We start from the raw sequence: 20,714 nt of genomic DNA on the forward strand, positions 1-20,714 counted from the left end.
TCACTAGATTTAAGGAGCCACAGTTTTTCCCCTTAGTTTTTAAGAATTTACAGCAGTACCAAGCCTGGGGGATTAGCTGCACTGTTTTCTTCTTTTCCCCTGCTTTTCATCATGAGATCTAGATCTCTGAGAGATGCATATTCATAGAGTAGTAGAATATCATTTTGGAAGGACATGGGAATATATGCAGCAAGGTCAGGGGATCTGAATCAAGGAGAAGGCATAATAATAGTGCTGCAGTTACATTCAACTTCCAGTGATGCTTCAAAACTAATCATGCATCCAACTTCCAGTAAAGACAGATTGTCATCATAAATCAAGGATTAAGTTATGTCCTCACTGCATATTTTGTTCCAGAAGATGCACATGAACATGTGAAGGGTTCGCACATTTGTGAACATAGTTTTAAGTTGACTATAGCTTTCAGACTGTAACATTCACCACCTAAGGCACTTCAATGGTCATCTCAAATTTGATAGCATGGGCTCCTTTGGGGACTGTAACTGGATTTCAGCATTAACAGAATGCAAAAACACAAGTTCACAGATACTGAAAGGTATATTGAATATGAAAAGAACTTTGAATTGAGCTTCAAAACTTGTATTTACAGATTTCAAAATCTCAATGGGGATTAGGATTTTTATTTACAAGATTCCAAAATTTCTGAGGTTAGTCAGAAAGGTCTCTCCTACAGGAGAGCCATACTTTACAAATATGGCAGGGTAACCAATTGGAGCTTTGAGCCAAACTTCAACTCCTCCTTCGGTAAATAATCGTCCTGTCCAAATATGTTGCCAAGAACAACCTTCTCCCACTGGGAAATAAACCTTGACTTCTGTTTCACCTTTATCTAGTACAGGTACAACTAAAATCTCTGTGCCGACCAAGAACTGCTGGTAGGTCAACTGATGTACATAATCATCCTTGGGAAAGTGGAGAAAAAGATGGCGGCAAATAGGGAGGCCTTTCTGAGCAGCTTCCTGCTTGTGGAGAGAGGGGGAAACCCCATAAGCAATAAGGCATGTTAGAACCTCCATTGGAGCAGAAGCCATTACTTCTGTTAATCATTGGTTGGGAGATAACTTGAAAGGAGATTTGACATATACAAAATGAGAGTAGACATGTACATAGATACATCTCAGCTTACCTTCATAAGTTGAATCCTGTAGAAAGTCCAAGCTTTGTAGACCTTTGCAAACCGTGCAAAATGCAAGAAGGTACGGTCATTTGAATAGAATTGGCTATTAATTGATGGATTGTTTCCCTGCTTGTCAAACACTCAATTAAATGTATTAGTCTATTTGGGAATCATCAAATAACCAGTTTCTTTATGACTGGATTTTGGATATGGCTACAAAAGTACCTTCTTGCATCTTATTACCATACAGAAAGCATTTTAGAAAATTATATTTTTGGTTATTATGATGATGTATATTGATGTATTGAGTCCAGATGATTCATGGAATAAAAAAGCAGTTCAAACTTACTTCATGAGTCCGAAATACCATGCTGAAGGCATTTAGCTCCATCCATCGCAATAGTAATTCTTCATTTCTTCTATACTTGATGACTGGGAGATTTACTGCACAGTAGCCTCCAATATCACTATGGTTAAAAGCATAACCACAGATGCCACTACTGAGCAAGCCAACAACAGCACTCTTGATTCCATCATTAGCTTGCCAACTTACCATCTGGTCACCTTCCCAGAAGAGCATTCCCCATTTGGGACTCTCTCTGAAACCAGCTCTCATAAAAAAGACCAAGCCATCATTTGGATCTTCCTTCTTTGTTACTTGAGTAGACTTCCATTCTTCAACAAATTCTCGGTTTATTCTGGCCCATAATTCGGTGTATCTGTTATGAGCAGATAAAGGATCCTCACCTAATTATAGATGTAAACATGATCAGTTTCATTGGTATACCTCAACTGTAAACAAACTTGAAAAGAAAAGGTTGAAATCTAAGACCTGAATAGAGGGAGACATCCAATGGCAGGCCTTCACCAAAATCCGCCATCCACCCCCTAACTCCATCATCAACCATTTCTTGCAAGATTTTCTTGAACCAAGGAGCTGTATCTGGATGTGTCAAATCCAACATCCCCACATCGAAAGCAGTATTGGGTACCATGTATGTTTTCCCAATCTTGTCTTTAACTAGGATGTCCAATTTCTTGGCCTCCTCAAAGAGGTTTCGCCTACTATTTGGCTTCTCGTCAATCTGCAATGGCAAGTAAATGCCTCAATATACTATAAGAAATATAAAACTTGATTAAGATCAAACTACAAACTACAAACAAGATCAGGATTTTCTGTGGGTACAGGATATATACCGGAGCCAGACAAGGATTACAGTAAGTCATCACTTTGATATCATGTGCAGTGAGATCCTTTACTAATCTTCTCCATCCCTGATAATGTAATGTATCCACTTCCCAATTCCACCAGAGTTGCGAGCCAATCATTGTCTCTCTCTGCCCCACCCAGTCCTGCATATGTTGGATAGTTGATGACATATTTCGAACATAAACATACTTTTTCTGCACATAAGCTTGTGTATCTATGCTTATATTCTTATGAAAACATGTTCATAGGTTAGTGACAGCACTACCTGCAACCAGAATGCTGAAATGGGAACGTCATAGGCCTGTAATAATTCCCAAGCATCGCGTACTGCATTTGTACCACCTTGCATTCCAACAATGGCACCAGAGATAATCCAGGGAGGGAGTTCAGGAGGTCTTCCAATAGTTTCTGTGAACCGTTCTATGAGCTCACATGGTGAGCTCCCATGCAGTATCCTTCCTTGAACAGAATCACCATGACTCTGCAAGAATTACCACATGCAGGATCTGTGAGACTTTCCCACTCTCAAATTTTACCCCTGTTGGATATCAGAAGATGAAGAAACTGGGAAAAACAATAATACTACTACCATTATCTGAACTCTATCAGGTTTGGTTAGATCAAAAACAGAGTAGCTGTATCCTTCAAGATACAGAGACCTCATCTTTGATGTCATATAGAATGGAGATGGAGCATATGTTGTACTCCAATCACCACCAGATCTGCAAAAAATGAAAGATTCAATTTTTCAAACTGAGCTGAGCCGCCAATGGTTGGCTATATAAAACCAAATGTACCTGAAGCTGAGCAGGTTTGCTATAAATGTAATGGGTTGATCCCCCCTTCCAATCCCCTGCTCTTGAACAAAAATGGGAACTCTTTTGCCTTTAAATTCCATATGAGAAAACTGCTCTCCAAAGCCAAAAAACTTTTCATCTTTCTGACTTGAATATGTGATGAAAACTCTGTTGAACTCTGCTGTTTCTGCAACCTTAATATCTTCCATTTCATCCTCAGTGGGTGACAATGGGATGTAGTTTCTTAATCGTGCGAAGAAACTATTCCACACAAGACGACGTCTCCGTACCTGTGCTAGCCTCCGCTTTGGACCCCTGAATCTCTTCCAAATTCTTGGCAAAGCTCTCCGATGAAGCTCAAAATCGGGTTTCCCAAGATTTACATGAAATCCAATCTGATTTTTGTTTTTCTGATCGAACACAAGCCAATACCTTGCAGCAGCAGCAGCAACGGGCAGACCCTTCGTCTTCAAACCCATTTTCGTACGAATGCTGAATTTGCCGAGCTGCTTCTGTTGTTTCTTTTTCTTCTCAAAGAAAACCCAGCCAGTAACAATCACAAACGGAAAATTTGTATTCTTGGAATCCTGACTCAATTTCAAAGATCCAAATCGGTAATTATGATTTTTAACGTCTGCGCCAATATCAAATTGATGATTTATCACCCTTATATCCTCAATCGATTGATGATTACATATCAAATGGACATCCCTATCGTTGATAGCAAATGAACCTCTACTCTCTTCCACCTCTGTCTCCACAGATGCAGCAGAAACAAAGGCTTGTCCAGGGACGGTAGACCAAATACTTCTCTTGGGTTGAGATTGATGAGAAACAGAGAGGTACCCACCATTGATAGAGCTCCACGTGAGCAGAAAATGGTTTCCGATATGGAAGACCTGCTGTTCAGGAACACTTTGGGAATTGAAAGACAGACTTCCATGTATGAAAGGAAGAGACTTAGGTGAGGATGGGAATGGATTGTTGAGATACTTGTGATGCTTCTTTGTGATCTTGAAGCCTGGCATGTTTCTATTGTAAAACCTGTATTGCCCACTATATTATTGTATTGATAGCTTCAGCAATCACTTTTAAGGTCAGCAATTTAGGCTCTTTTTCTAGAATCTCAAAGCAGAAGCAGAATACAGTGATAAAGTGGATCGATCATTCTGTTCCTACCATCTAATCCGTGTTCACATATATTTCTTTTGAGAAATCCGAAAATCGATGTTAGATTTGAATCAGCTTCAAATAGACACCGAAGTGGACTTTTGACGGTTGAAAATTGACGGTTGACCCCAACGATTCCCGCGTTTTTTGGATAAAGACGAGCCGACGAGACGTGAGGGAGGGCCTATAGAAATTACCGTTAAACTGGTTGGACCATAATCTATATGGGTAGATTAAAAAACTGGAAGTTTTTTAACGAATTAGGTTTTTATTATCAAATTAAATAGGATTTTTTTTTGGGGGGTAAAAAGTAGGAATATTTTCAGTTCCATTCCCTGAATCATCTAATTTATTAATCTGATTCTCTAAAGGTAAATTATATTAAAGACCCCTCGCCAATAGAAATTTACAGTTAAATGTTTCAAAATGACAATAATAACCATTAACTAAAAATGCAAAAAACCACATGCTTAACTCGTTTTTTTTGTCTCACTCTACAGTTTATGACTATTTCATATTCTCAACCATAAATCTTCACAAAATTTAAAAATATTTATTGTGCATAGTTTTTTTAAACTGAAATATTAGACAATATTGAAAATAGATAAATAAAAATTAATTGAGACTAACAATATTAATAAATAGAAAATTTATTTAGAAATTTAGATAATTCAAAAAATGATATTAATGAGGAGTAACTCACGAGGTGATATTAAAAATTTCCCAATTAAATAATGCGTGCACGGAAGCCGTTACTACTTACTATTGCTTCATAATTTCTAGTTGAAGCCATAGTGTGGATCTTTAGTTTTCGAGAATGAACCTGTCCTTGAATGCAGTTTCATTCACTCAATCATTTTGGGATTTGGAAATACACCCAAACTTCAAGAAAATTTTAATATAAATTAAGCTGTAAAAGTTTTTAGTGTTTTTATTTTCAATGCATAGAGACGTAATATGTGATCGATACATTTGGTAGGAAGCTCTGAATCTGCCCTTCATTGCAGCAAAGTTCACTTCGTATTTCAGGGGAAGGTATAATCTTGATATAGAGCATAAAATATAATTATCCATTTTGAGCCAAATAAATAAATAAATAAATAAATATATATATATATATTATAATTATCCGTAAAAAGCAATGGAAGGTGAAACTTCAAAGCACAAGGCAAATTTAAGTCGTTATCGTTCTCCTCCTCATTTATGAATTCATCGCGTACAGTTATTTCCATTTTTAGGTCACCAATCCAACTCGTCGCAGCCACAGCTAATCATTTAGGTGGCATTCCAATCCCAAGACGGGTTGCGTGCAAGTTCCCAGCAGTCACTGAGAGTGACGTGAGAAAACTAACTTTTCAACCCAATGTAGTCACTTTGCATGGGATCGAACTTAAGTGCTGTGGACGCGTTCAGCGAGAAAACAAGCCGTCGGATTGAGATCTTGAGCAAACTTTCAATCTCGATCGCTTGTTTTTGAAGGGTTTGAGATCAAAATTTCAATGAAATTTTGAACAAGATCTTGATCCAACGGTTCTTCTTTTTTCACAGAACAGTTATGCGTAGGACTGAAGCAAAATGCATTTCAATGACCTTCCATCCCACTTGTATAGCTTACATCTGAATATAATAAAATAATTTGGAGGTGGGACATACAAGTTCTACATGGGCCCACAGAATATATGTGGTAGAAAAAATGTCAGGGAGTGCTCTTCCAGCAGCGAGGTGATTTGGACTCCAATTTTGAATTGATGGGGCTTTGTTTTGGTAGTCAATACCTTTTATTCTTGGAAATTCGATGCCCATACTAGGTTGAATTGACTTTTGTATGAGCATGCTACTTAAAACTCCGTCTATTCCTGGATTCTTTAATTCCCACACACCTTATTGAAGGAGCGTGATACAGCTATCCTTACTAGCTTTTTCTTACATATTTTTTGTTTTCCAAGTTTTTGTTGTCTTTTTTTAAGTAAAAGGTAAATCCATTGAGAAATTGAGCTATTATAAACATTGATATTTGAATTACAAAGATTCAAAAACCAAGAATTGAAAGATGATCAAATTTTCTAAAGCTCAACTAAAAGTGTCAATCAAGATAAGAAGTCAACTAGTATGTTGGCACTCCTAGGAACAAATCTAAAAATGTAGAATCGAAAGTTGCTCTAGCTCAAAGATATCCCAAAGAATGGCATCTAGGTCTATCCACGGATCTAAACATTGATTTGGAGAATCCCTTCCTCGTGAATATTTTCTTTATAGGCCTAGAGGAAACTAGCTCTTATCACCACAACTTCAGCAAATAAAATAAAATAAATACTCAATTTTCATCGGAATAAACAAAAATAAGACAACCTTGATGATCACAAAAAGCAACTCCGAGACTATTTTTGATAAAATCAGAAATCCATGCTACTTCACAATTTAGCTTGATCCAATCATTTCTAGAGGACATCAAATCAAGCAATTGATAGGATAAGTTTACCTAAAGCAATAGCTAGTTGTTGCCATTTATTCATCGGAAGCTTTTGAGAACAAAAGGTCATCAAGTGACCTCCAAAAATATACGAACCTATGAAAATGGTCAAAGAGAATCTATTTTGTGCCCACACTTTGATACCATTAAACAAAGGACGGTACCCCATGTTAGCAAAAAAAAAAAAAAACATAGGACCCCATTGTTTAATCCATTAATGAAGAGAGATTGTAACGTTATGAAAGAGACAAAAGACTAAAGGGAAGCTAAATCAAACGTGATTAAAATGTGGACAATTGAGAAACATGTGCTCCACTGGTTTAGCATCTTCACCACATGCTTTGCATTTATTCTAGGTTTAGATCTTCCTCCACTCAAACTTTCCTTTCCGACGATCACCCATTACGTCAACTAAAAGATTAATTTGGAATGTTTGGTTTCCGGTCGTTAGACGTAGGGCATCTCTACTGGTGATAGTGATTGAACTCCACTCAAATATGATAAGTAACGCTCAACTCTAATCAGCCCATGGATGTCGGGGATTCTATTCCAATGATTTAGGAGTGCTCAGCATGATCCCAACGTCTCTACCAAACTGGATCTTCCTTCCTAGTGGGACTCTAGCTAGGTCAACTACCTTAGATCCAGCTGGCCGGTTCATGTCCGGTCCGACCTTATTAGGTTTGATTAAAAACTTTCCAATGAACATTGGGCTGATTTCACTCCATGAATTTAGGGGCGGTTGGGTGCCTGGGGGGGGGGTTTTCAAAATTTTAGATTTTATACATCCCCCCCTCCTCCCCCCTACATCCCTTCTTCAAAAAAATAATTTGTTTTAGTTTGATTTTTTGAATGAAATTAGAAGATTTCCAAAAATTTTGGTTTAATGTTACCCTGGCCCAACTATCTTCCTGAATCCGGAAATATGAAATCTCTATCAACTGGGAAGCCTTCTTCAAAAATATAAATCTTATCAACTTTGCCCACAATCCATAATAAACCCTGACATAGAAGATCCCTTCCTTCAACTAAGCTTATCCATTCTTACTATGAGTTATGGCACAACATAGCCTTAAGAAAATCTGTAAACAAACATTCCCAAAGCACACGTCCATCTAGAGTTTTGGTTCGTCAATAATCTCCAAATACTTTTTACCACTAGAGCTTGAGATAGAAGACTTTTCTTCCAACCTTGGAACTTTGTCAAATTACGGTCACTAATACTTCCAATTTTTTTCTGGAAAATGTCAAATTCTATGGGAAGACCAAAGGTATTTGAAAGGTTCATCACCGTGTGGAAATCAAATATGAATTCTATTTATGTGGGAAGACCAAGGTATCTGAAAGGTCCACCACCATATGGAATTAAGAGTTGATTCTTGAAAATCATCTTCTTGAATTTAATATGGCCATTTGGGCTGAAACAGTGAAACAGATGCATGATTTTTTAAGATTGATTACCTGCAATAAAGATCCAAACAATTCCTCCGACCATGAATTTCACTAATTTAGCCTTCCCAAAACTTAACACAGTCAAAAAAGCACATGATGTATTTGCTCTCCTCTATTCTGGACTCTAATCCTATTAATTTCTTCTCAGTTCTTTCCAGAATTAACGATAGAAGTTAAAGCTTGAGCACATACAATAAACAATACAGAGACAATTATTTGATACATAATTTTTGTTCCAAGCTTCTGAAAGAGGTAACGTAGACCATTCAAAAAAGACATCCAGAACTAGTCGTTCTGATTAATTCCAAAAGACAAAGAAGGAAAATACACGAAAAAATTTAGTGGATCAGATACCTACAAGTATCCAGTTCCTCCACTTATCATGAGTGGCGAAGATAAACTAGATCCAAAATTAATTGTGTGTACCCTTCTTCAAATACTTAATGAACCCATCCATGTACTCTCGATGGAGATCAAAATCACCAAACATTTTCTTCATCTCTCTAGTTCGGGTCCTCACAGTCTCACCTTCAACATCCACCATGGCTTTCCTCAGAGCTGCTGCAATGGCTTCTCTGGTGAAAGATCCATGATTGCCTCTCTCTACTTTCACAGCCAAACCTCTCTCCACCAACAACGCACCGTTCAAGCTTTGGTCCATCACCAAGGGTAGGATCACCAGGGCGTGACCAAACTGGAGTGTCTCCACAACGGAACCCCACCCAGAATGGAACAGGGACCCACCGATCGACTGGTGGGCCAATATTTCCATCTGTGGAGCCCACCCCATACACACTACACCCTTGGACGCCGTTCGATCCTTGAAACCCGATGGCAAGGCTTCATTATCGTCCACAGCCCACATGGGCTTTCTCAAGGTCCATAGAAACGGAAGCCCAGAAAGTTCAAGCCCATGAGCTATCTCGTACACCTGCTCCTTGCTTAACTTGCACTCGCTCCCAAACGCAACAAACACGACGGAGCTAGGTTTCTGTCCATCGAGCCACTTGAATGTCGCCGCCCACTCTCCGCCTACGGCAGCGCTGTTCTCTTTTCTTGGCGCTGCTGCGTGAGGAAGCAAACCCACCGGAATTACTGGTTTCTTGAACATTGTCTCTAACAAATCTAAGTGCTCACCTTCGTACTCCTTGCAGCTGCGTATCGCCACTGCCTGGCACGACTGAATGCTGGTGGCAACCCTAAAACTATCTCTGACACCGGTTTTATTCATGCCGAAGAACCCCATAAGCACAAAAGGCGCTTCATAATCTGGAAAAGCGACTGTTGATGGGAAGTTAATCCACTCCGGCGGTGACGCTAAGCGTTCGGGTGATGTCCAGTACTTGCTTGGATCAGCCATGTACTCCGGCGGCCCAAAGAAGCTATAGGCAGAAGCGGCGTAGACAGAGAATAGGATATGTGGAATCTTAAACTCGCGGGCGATATCAGAGATCCAGTAGGGAGTACCATCGTGGATAATCCAATCTGGTATGTCTTGTTCGATGAAATGCCTGATAGGTTGTTTCATGAGGTCGTAAGCCATCTTGAGATGATCTTGGTCCATGTTGGCGACGTCGGTGGTGGCTTCGACGCCTAGGGGAAGGCCTTCTACGTGGGGTAACGGAATTTCTACCATTTTGATCAGATGGGAGAGATTAAGAGGGACTGAAGGTAGCCTTTGGATGTTTCTTGGAGAAGAAATGAAGGAAACACGGATGCCAGATTCGGCCAAGGCTGTGGAGAGTTTGAGAAATGGAATCATGTGGCCGAAAGCCAACCAAGGAAGTATTACTGCATGAAGCTCTCTCGAATCCTTTACAGCAACAGCAGCATCTGGAGCAGTAGGAGCCATCTGAGAATGAAGAGTGAGTATTGTGATGAACTGATGAAGGATGGTTTACAGATTCACGAATTTATATTCGTGTGTCCGGAAGCGTTAATAACTGCAACGTCTACTGAACAGAGCAGTGGCCTGCAACAACGACTACCAACCGTTCAAAGCCGAGAACTGGGTCCGGCCCTGCAGCAAAGTTTTCCTTTGTCTTCTGTCGCAGTGGTGCAGTCTGTAGATCTATTAGGAAGTAGGTGGAAGACGTGGACGAGAGCAACCCACGTGTCGTTTCTCTGTATTTCTCTGAATTTCAATTCAATGGCAGTGCAGACTGCAGAGTTGGGACTCCGTAGTAATTTTGTTTTTTTCTTTTTTTTAGAAAGCCGACTTTGCTAATGGGCGGACGGTCATGCGGTACATCCCGGTCTGATTGAGATTTTTGTTAAAATTTCAGATTCGACGATTCGAAATTGTACTTGAATCTGAGGGTCCGAGATTTTGCTTGACCAAATCGACCAACAAATGAAAGCAAATAGAGAAAGCACGTCATTTCCAAATTCCATTTGCTTCCACAGTTCCGAGATGCGGGCGAGATTAGGTTGGTTACCTTCAGGAACAAGAAATGATAAATTGCTTTCAAACCACACCGCCCCAGCGAATTGGCATTCAAAGCGCACAGGTCCACCGTTTCAATCCCTACTCCACACCTCTTGTGGCTGGGACCCATCGACATATTCCTCTTCTTTAAGTTCTCCCCAGATGCAATTATTCCACGTTCTACTGATAGGATCAATTAAATCCATAACTTTAGAAACCGGACTACTAATAGGCTTTGCACTTTGAATGCACATTGTAGGTTGGGGAGGAACCCACTTGAAAACACAGATGTCCCCTGACGCTTTTCAACAACACATATAGGCAATGTCTACCTATAAATAATGAAAAAATCAGAGGTGAAAATTTCGAAGGATCCTCTAAATTCAACCATCTCATTTCCCAATAGGGAGCTGATCCAGACTCACAGTTGCAGACTGCAGGGCTGCGAACAAATCTAACGTGAGACTGTTAACATACCATCTTAATGAGATCCTCTGTTCCCTAAGGTAGACTTCAAATTGGCAGTGCAGGCCCTTTATGGAGTAAAAACATTTGTTGATTGGAGATGTTTGAGTCTTGTTTATGAGATCTTGAAAACCAATTCTGATTTAACAAAAAAAAAAAAAAAAAAAAAACCAATTCTGATTAAAAAATGTCAGTTTCGATTATATATGCAGATCTAAGAATGTATTTGACTATTTGTAGATTTTTTAGCAAGGGGAACTAATTGCTTAGGTCTCTTTCACACTGGTGGGCATCCCTTCTTGCTTTATTGTATATTTCCTCTATGCATGTGTCTTTGTCTTTGGATGCTTGTACTTGTGTCTAAGAAGTTTTAGCTCCTCAGACGTCTTTTCACTATGTATTAGGAAGGGTCCATATCATCTTTCCTTTTTTGGGCCAACAATAAGGTAATTTCATTCATTGCCAGCATTTAAGGATAAAGCCCAGAAAAGGAACAACAAAGCAAGGTGGGATACCCCACTAGTGTCTAAACAGACCCCTAGCTAAAGAAGTCTCCAAGAGTATTTCTAGACTTAAATACATAAACAACAAAGCAAGGTGGGGATACCCCTGCTTGAAGTCTAAGGTAACCTGTACTTTTGACATTGCCAAGCTTTTGCCAAAAGGAAACCGTCCCTAACATCCTCCAATTCTATAGCTGACGAGCCTTCACTCCCAATGCGTTTGGTCCGTATCATCTCTCTCGTGGGACAACAATGTACTTTCCCACTACACAGTAAGAGTAATGTCCACCTATAAATATTAATAAAATAAATCATAGGTGGAACCCTTAGTGGATTCCACATGGGCCCTTACTATTATGTGGTGGATAAATAACAGGCGTTGTTCTCTCCCAAGGTACGAAAGTTTAGCAAACTTTGCAGATTCAGCCCTTGGCGAACCGGCAAAATTTTCGCCTATATTTTCTGGTTTCAATGAATTGTATAGGTTACGGACCATGGGTTTCTCATCTATTAGAAAGTAATAAAGCAATAATAATTACTCAAAATTGTAATAATTGCAATTGTTGATAATTGTGCTCTTATTTCTTTACTATTTAATATCTACGTGCACATATTAACTATCCAACTACCACACAAAAGAAAAAAGAAAAAAAAAATTCAATATTGTTTCCCCCAATATTGTTTCGCCTACCACTGAAAACAGCGAATTTTGGCAAAATGTTGTACCATGTTCTCCCCTGATAATGCTGCCTTTAAATTATGATAAGAAAAATCAAACATGGTCTCCCAATTAATCATACTCCTAATGTGTATAGAAGTGTAGGAAGAGCAAAGAGCCAAAGATCTTTACCATTGAGGATTCAACTCAAAAGATAATAGAATTCTCTAAACATCACGTAATTAATATTAGTAATCTTGCATTAGGAAAGATACAGGTAAATTTTCAATGATATATGATAGTATTTTCCAACTAAAAATGTGGAAAAATGATATTTGCCATTAATGAGTATTTAAGCAAATATATTATTTGTGTGACATTTATATTGTACAAAACAGATGGAGTAACTCTGTTTTAATCTCAAGCAATGTTTGCCTGGAGGCTTTTATCTGAAATTTTCTCTTTGAAAAAGAAAAAAAGAAGATGGACTAAATTACATTATACGAGAAGAAATGAAACAAGGATTAGTCACGAATATATTCTTAAACAACCCTATCTACTATTAAAGATTTAAATTATATTAACGATGGATGTTCAAGTGTCGTCAACCTCGGGTTCAACTTTAGTGATGCGCATTAAATTGTGCTACCGACGGTCGAGATCAATATCGACTGTTTGTTTCAGTTTTCAACAACTTCGAAATGCACAGTCTAAATTAAAATCTCAATCGAGATTTGATTTCGACCGTCAGCAACCCATGCTGCTCATTTAATGCGCAACCCATGCTGTGCATTTAATGCGCAACATTCAAGTTTGAGACGACCTTAGAGAAGAAATCACCAAGGCAGGTAGGTGAACATTGACTGCACTCAATGTAAGGTGATAAGACATGAATGCATATTCTACCATAAAAAACACTCAGTTGTCACCTAACTCATTCATTGCAAAAAATGGAGAAAACAATTTATTGGTGGGCCAAAATCTTAAAAAGTAGTGAGCCCAACCCAAATGTGAGTCGGGATCAGCTCCCCTGACGGGAAGCACAGAGTGCTCCCCAACGGCTTCCCAACCACAAAAGTCAGTGGGTCCCACTAGTGAAAAAACACATTTTAGGGGGGGGGGGAAGTTTTGTGGTTGGGAAGCCGTCAGAGAGCACTCTGTGCTCCCCTGACGAGGAGATGATCCCAATCCCTCAAATGCACCTTACCCTTGGATTCTAGCCTAGCCTTGAAACCCTATGATCGATAAGCAGAGGTGTAAATGGAGAACTGAAATTCGCTTCTAAATTCGCATTGTTGATCTAGTTGACCATTTTAGCTATTCATGAATTCATATTCTCTTTCTCCAATTTTTGTTTGAATTTTGTTATATTCTGGTACATGGACTTGATTATTTGTTCTTCTGGAAAGTTGCATCAAGAAAGGAAGAGATAAGGATGAATAAGTAGTTGACCCATAGAGGATCCAAATATTTTTCATATCTCAAATGTCAACTACATGTGTGAAAAAATTCTCACTTGCAGTGCCAAATCACATACAATGTTATGCACTTCTGATATGATTCTCATCTATGGGTAGACCAAGCAATTGGGATTGAAATGAAAATTTTGAGATCTATGTTTGGTAAAAGTATTCTAGCATCGGTTTCTTGCAGTCTGATGGTTTTTAGATCTTCATTGGTCTGGATTAGGAAACTAATATGATTGTCTCTTTTTCAAATAAATGAATTTTCCCCCCTCTAGTTTGGGAGAGTAACATGAACTTTACCATTACCATCACCATTACAGATCCTTAATTATAACATAAGGTTCTTAAAATGTGAGAAAAAGAATTCACGTATGGTTTCAAGTTGAGATGGGTTCCAATGAGGTTCAAAATAGGAACTGGTGATTTAAGAAGTAATAAGGGCAAGGTTGGAGAGATTGGTACATTGATCGTTACTTAGTTTAGTACCAACCAAGACCACGAAAGTGGAGTCTTATTTAAGAAACTAATGAATCACCCAAGGAGGAACAATTTCTTATAGCCATGACTTTTCACAATTTTGCTTATTGCGAAGAGATTTTATAGTTTGCTTCATTTGGTGTCAAGTACTACTAGGATCAATTTTTGGTGTTATTCATTAATTTGGTCAACTTTGTGTTGATCTCAGTTATAGTTGACTAAGTTTTGTTTGACGATTGACCATTTGAATGCTTGTTTAATTTGTTAGATGTATATAATAGAATATTATATTTCCTTCTCCCCCCAAAACAAAGGATAATTGTTGCAAAAACATGTTGGTTTGGGTGTATTTTGGTTTTTTTAATTTTTATTTTTATTTTATTTTTATTTTATTTTTTTGGTAAACTAAATTTCATTTGAAAGACCAATCATAAAGATTACAATGAGCCTGAATCCTGGAAGTGGATAGTGGCCAACTAGTCTTGCAAGGTACAGATCGGGCCTCCTGGGCTAGAGGATGGGCCAATAAGTTCACATCTCTAGAACAAAACATAAACTTACATGAGAAGAACTGAGAGCTAAATCCTTAATATCTTTTACAATCGATTCAACCTTTTTTTTTTTGAGGGGTGGGGGATCACAGTCCACAAGAAGTTCCACCAAGCCCAAATTTTTAGAGAAAACCACAACCTCTGCAATCCCATTCTTGTGAGCCCATACCGCATCAACCAGCACTGAAAGAGCTTTCCCTTCCAGCACCGAGGAAGACAAAGCCTGATCCGAGCAACCAAAGACCAGCGTTCTCCCTTTAAAAGCAATGAATTCCAGCCTTGTTGCTCCATTTTCCTCTTTGAATGTAGCATACATCCGTGACTCATTCCTCTGCGCTAGAGATTTCATTGGGAATCTCCGCCCCATGCAAATTCCTTCTACCATGCACTACCCAAAACTCTTGAAAAGTTGCAGCAACTCTATTAGCCACATTGATAGGAGATATGAGTTCGTTCTTGAACATTTTCCTATTTCTTGCCAATCAAATGCTCTAGATTACAAAAGAAACTTGGCTAAACAACTCTCTGCTGAGGAACTTGGATCCAAAGGACCTGTGATCCCATCTCCTAATTACTGTAGCCAACGACCAATCTACCCCTCCATGAAGAACAAACTCTAGCCCAACTGCACACCAAATTGCTGGAGCAAAATGGCATTCAAATAACAAGGGCCCAACAGTCTCCTCTTGGTCACACCACTTACATTCTTTATCAGTCTTAATCTGTCTCCTAGCTAAGTTCTCAGCAATAGCTACTCCTCTAGCACACACCCTGTAAAGAAAATCCCTTAACTTGGGCAACGTCTGACACTTCCAATGTCTCTTCCACTCCTCCTTTTTAATTTCTTCCCATGAATGCCTTTTAGATATAGTGGGAAGAGAGCTTTGCTAGCGATCCCTTTGATTAATAAGTAAGTGATACGTTGACTTCATCAAGAAGATGCCAGATTTACTACCCCCCACACCAGCTTATCCTCTTGGGGTATGATAGGTAGGTTGATTTTTAGCACTGCCTCGATCTCCCCTGCATAAAAAATCTAACACAACATTTCTTTCTTCCATCTTCGGTTGACTGGATCAATAAGATCTTCTACTCTCTTAAGCGTACAACCTACGGGCTTAACAGACTAGTACTTGAAGTTATGAATTGTTGGAATCCAATTCTCTCATGATATATTGACATTACTGTCGTCTCCAACTTACCAACATAAGCCATCCATCAGCACCTCCCTACCAATGAAGATACTCCTCCAAGCCCAAGATGGATTGTTCCCACCCTACGTTTCAAACAAAGAAGTGTCAGGGAAATAAATTGCTTTCATAAAAACAGCCCAAAGCGAGTAAAGGATCATACCATAGTCTCCAAGCGACTTTTGCCAACAAAGCTCTATTATGAAGAATAGGATCCTTCATTCCTAGACCCACTCTCTCCTTGGATCCACATAGCCTGCTCCAAGATATCCAATGAATCTTCTTCTCCTCCCCTTTTTGCCCCCATGTGTAATTTGTCATTGTTTTCCGGATCTCATTATGATGGGAAGCGGGTAAGCTGAAGTGTGAAGCAACAATGTAGAAAGAGAACTGGCCACTGATTTAACCATGGTAACTCTTACCACCGTATAAATAGGATCTCTCAAGTTCTAAAGGTTAAGTATGGTAACAAGCCCAGAAAATATCTTGGGCTTCCAACGGAATTTGAAGTATTCAAAGCATACGCCCATCTAGAGTTTTGGTTTATCAATAATCTCCAAACACTTCTTTGCTAGTAGAGATTGATTTTGTAAAAGGCCTTTTATCCTGAGGCCCTAAGAAATTCAATGCATTTGGTATATATCTGCTGCCTCATCCCAAAAGAAATTTGAGGTCTTTCTTTTGATAGCATCAAACAGACTTTTTGGTAATTTGAAATGACTCATTGTAAAATTAATCATAGGAAGAGCTGAAACTTTAATAAGAACCTCTTTACCCGCTTGAGATAAAAGACTTTTCATCCAACCTTGGAATTTTGCCAAAGTACGGTCACTAACATTACAAAAAAAAGTTCACCCAAAAAAAAAAAACACTACAAAATTTTTTCCTGAAAATGTCAAATTCTGGGAGAAGACCAACGGTATTTGAAAAGTCCATCACTGCATGTATGGAAATTAAGAGTGGATTATATTTTTGTGGGAAGACGAAGGCATCTGAAAAGGTCAATCGCCATATGGAATTAAGAGTGGATTCTTGATAATCTTCTAAACATAATATGGACATTTGAGCTGAAAGAGATGCATGATTTTTAAGATTGATTTCCTGCAATAAAGATCCAAACAATTCCTCCAAGCATGAATTTCACTAATTTTGGCCTTTCAAAAATTTAACAGTCAACAAATGTTTGAGTTTATTAATTTCTCCTGAATTAAGGATAGAAGATAGAGTTTGAGCACATACAATAAACAAAACAGGAGGCAATTGATACATAATTTTTGTTCCAAGCTTCAGAAAGAGGTAACGTAGACCATTGAAGAAAGACATCCAGAACCAGTCGTCCTGATTCATTCCAAATGACACAGAAGAAAAAACACGAGAAAATTTAGTGGATCAGATACCTCCACGTATCCAGTTGGGTGGGTGAGGAGAAACTACATCCATATCTAATTATGTGAACCCTTCCTCAAATACTGGATGAACCCATCCATGTACTGTCGATGGAGATCAAAATCACCAAACATTTTCTTCATCTCTCTAGTTCGGGTCCTCACAGTCTCACCTTCAACATCCACCATGGCTTTCCTCAGAGCTGCTGCAATGGCTTCCCTGGAGAAAGATCCATGGTTGCCTCTCTCTACTTTCACAGCCAGGCCTCTCTCCACCAACAACGCACCATTCAAGCTTTGGTCAACCACCAAGGGTAGGATCACTAGTGTGTGACCAAACTGGAGTGTCTCCACAACGGAACCCCACCCAGAATGGAACAGGGACCCACCGATCGACTGGTGGGCCAATATTTCCATCTGTGGAGCCCACCCCATACACACTACACCCTTGGACGCTGTTCGATCCTTGAAACCCGATGGCAAGGCTTCATTATCGTCTACAGCCCACATGGGCTTTCTCAAGGTCCATAGAAACGGAAGCCCAGAAAGTTCAAGCCCATGAGCTATCTCGTACGCCTGCTCCTTGCTTAACTTACACTCGCTCCCAAACGCAACAAACACGACGGAGCCAGGTTTCTGTCCATCGAGCCACTTGAATGTCGCCGCCCACTCTCCGCCTACGGCAGCGCTGTTCTCTTTTCTTGGCGCTGCTGCGTGAGGAAGCAAACCCACCGGGATTACTGGTTTCTTGAACATTGTCTCTAACAAATCTAAGTGCTCACCTTCGTACTCCTTGCAGCTGCGTATCGCCACTGCCTGGCACGACTGAATGCAGGTGGCAACCCTAACACTGTCTCTGACACCGGTTTTATTCATGCCGAAGAACCCCATAAGCACAAAAGGCGCTTCATAATCTGGAAAAGCGACTGTTGATGGGAAGTTAATCCACTCCGGCGGTGACGCTAAGCGTTCGGGTGATGTCCAGTACTTGCTTGGATCAGCCATGTACTCCGGCGGCCCAAAGAAGCTATAGGCAGAAGCGGCGTAGACAGAGAATAGGATATGTGGAATCTTAAACTCGCGGGCGATATCAGAGATCCAGTAGGGAGTACCATCGTGGATAATCCAATCTGGTATGTCTTGTTCGATGAAATGCCTGATAGGTTGTTTCATGAGGTCGTAAGCCATCTTGAGAGGATCTTGGTCCATTGTGGCGACGTCGGTGTTGGCTTCGACGCCTGGGGGAAGGCCTTCTACATGGGGTAATGGAATTTCTACCATTTTGATCAGATGGGAGAGATTAGGAGGGACTGAAGGTAGCCTTTGGATGTTTTTGGAGAAGAAATGAAGGAAACACGGATGCCAGATTCGGCCAAGGCTGTGGAGAGTTTGAGAAATGGAATCATGTGGCCGAAAGCCAACCATGGAAGTATTACGGCATGAAGCTCTCTCGAATCCGAATCCTTTACAGCAGCAGCAGCATCTGGAGCAGTAGGAGCCATTGAGGATGAAATCACTGAGAGTGAAGAGTGAGTGTTGTGATGAGTTGAAGATGGTTTACAGATTCACGGATTTATATTCGTTTGTTCGGAAGCGTTAATAACTGCAACTTCTACTACAACAACACGGGAAAGGTAATGAACGGAGCAGTGGCCTGCAACCCACCAAAGTAATGGCAACCAACCGTTCAAAGCCGAGAACTCGGGGTTGGCAAGCTATTGAAGTGGAGCCCTTTATGACTGAAGCCAGAAAAGATAAGAAGGGGAGCTCTTGGATGGAAGATCAGTATATCACAAACAAAGGCAATCATGTAAGGTAAGGAAGCGTCACTGCAGTAAGGTTTTACTTTGTCTTTCTTCTTTTCTTCACGGTGCTGTGACGTTGTGTGTAGGGAGGTATATAGTATAATATAATAGGAATTGAAGTGCGTGGAACTGTGGAAGCCGTGTGGACTAGGGCAACCCACGTTTCGTGTCTCTGTATTTCTCTGAAATTTCAATTCAATGGCGGTGGAGAGTTGGGAGAATAAATTTCTCCCATTACGCTTTTTAAAAACACAGAGAGAGAGAGAGAGATCGACGAGGTCTACCATAATTAATGAAGAAAAATCGGAGGTAAACATTTCAGAGGATCCTAACAGATGCCACCCTAGCTTGTGGTTAAGAGAGTCAAGAGAGGATATCGTTTCAATCTCTTTTGACATTGTTGGTGGCATTCCACCTTCTTTATTGTTTCTCCATCAATGCTTTTCCCTTACTATTGTGTTGTTAAAAACTTAAAACCCGTTTTTGAATTCTGACAAGAAAATTAGACATGGATCTCCCCAGTTAGTCTAACTCCTAATGTGTGTAGAAGTGTGGGAATAACACAGATCTTTACTGTAGAAGTTCAACTCAATAGATAATGAAATTCTCCACCCGTCACGTAATTAATAATAGTAATCTTACATAAGGGTAAATACAGGTAAGTTTTCAATGATATATGATAGTATTTTCCAACTAAAAATGTGGAAAATTGATTTGCCATTAATGAGTATTTAAGAAAATATATTATTTGTGTGACATGTATATTGTACATGACATTTATACTGTACAAAACAGATGGAGTAAATAACATTACACGAGAATGAAATGAAATAAGGATTAGTCACGAATATATTCTTTAGAAAACCCTAATTACAATTAAAGATTTAAATTATATTAATGATGGATGATGAGGTGCCGGAAACCTTTAGAGAAGAAATCACCAAGGCTGGTAGGCGAACATTGGCCGCACTCAAGGTTAGGTGATAAGATATGAATGCCCATTCTACCTAAAAAATACGGGTGCAAATAGATCGGATTCGGATCGGATAGTGGTAACAATATCCGTATCTTATGATATTCGGACAGATTCGAATAATATACGTATCTATGATAGAAGTTATGAATAGATTCAAAGGCAATGAATATAGATTGAATATGTGTCCGGTACATCTTTACCACTTTATTTTGAAGATTAGGTTTGAAATTTAAGAATTTAGGATTCAATCGGATTCAAATGATAATCAGATAGTTATTTTATTTAATAGATTATTCTAAATGGCAATGAATATAGATTTAATATTTGTTTTCGTCTACCTGGTAACATCTTTACCACTTTATTTATGAAGATTAGGTTTGAAATTTAAGAATTTAGTATATTTGGTAATTATTTTAGCATAAAACCAAGAAAAATATTCACATATTTCAAATAAAAAAATATAGAATAATAAAAAAAACAAATCCAGATAAGCAACTCGGATAATTTGATCGGACAGATAATAATCAGTTAAAAATGAGTATACCATATCCGCATCCTATTAGTAATCGGACG

General features: G+C 39.2%; 1 protein-coding gene and 2 pseudogenes across 1 annotated transcript; all 3 read right to left on the minus strand.

Annotated features, from left to right (window-relative positions):
- Window positions 1-569: 569 nt before the first annotated feature.
- LOC149010020 (uncharacterized) lies at window positions 570-4,305 on the minus strand. The gene is made up of 8 exons (XM_089161920.1): window positions 3,146-4,305; window positions 2,938-3,070; window positions 2,614-2,829; window positions 2,336-2,491; window positions 1,971-2,223; window positions 1,488-1,885; window positions 1,148-1,264; window positions 570-980 (listed from the first exon to the last, which is right to left on the minus strand). Exons 1-8 carry the CDS (start codon window positions 4,171-4,173, stop codon window positions 645-647), a joined length of 2,637 nt encoding a protein of 878 aa, XP_089018046.1. The 5' UTR covers window positions 4,174-4,305; the 3' UTR covers window positions 570-644.
- A 4,044-nt stretch (window positions 4,306-8,349) lies between these two features.
- On the minus strand, window positions 8,350-10,262 carry LOC149010021 (putative UDP-rhamnose:rhamnosyltransferase 1 pseudogene; annotated as a pseudogene).
- Window positions 10,263-17,110: 6,848 nt separating this feature from the next.
- On the minus strand, window positions 17,111-19,221 carry LOC149010022 (putative UDP-rhamnose:rhamnosyltransferase 1 pseudogene; annotated as a pseudogene).
- Window positions 19,222-20,714: the final 1,493 nt, after the last annotated feature.

This window comes from Hakea prostrata, chromosome 7 (genome assembly GCF_041222555.1).
Source record: "Hakea prostrata isolate BN-2017 chromosome 7, UWA_Hpros_2, whole genome shotgun sequence".
Lineage (NCBI taxonomy): Eukaryota > Viridiplantae > Streptophyta > Magnoliopsida > Proteales > Proteaceae > Hakea > Hakea prostrata.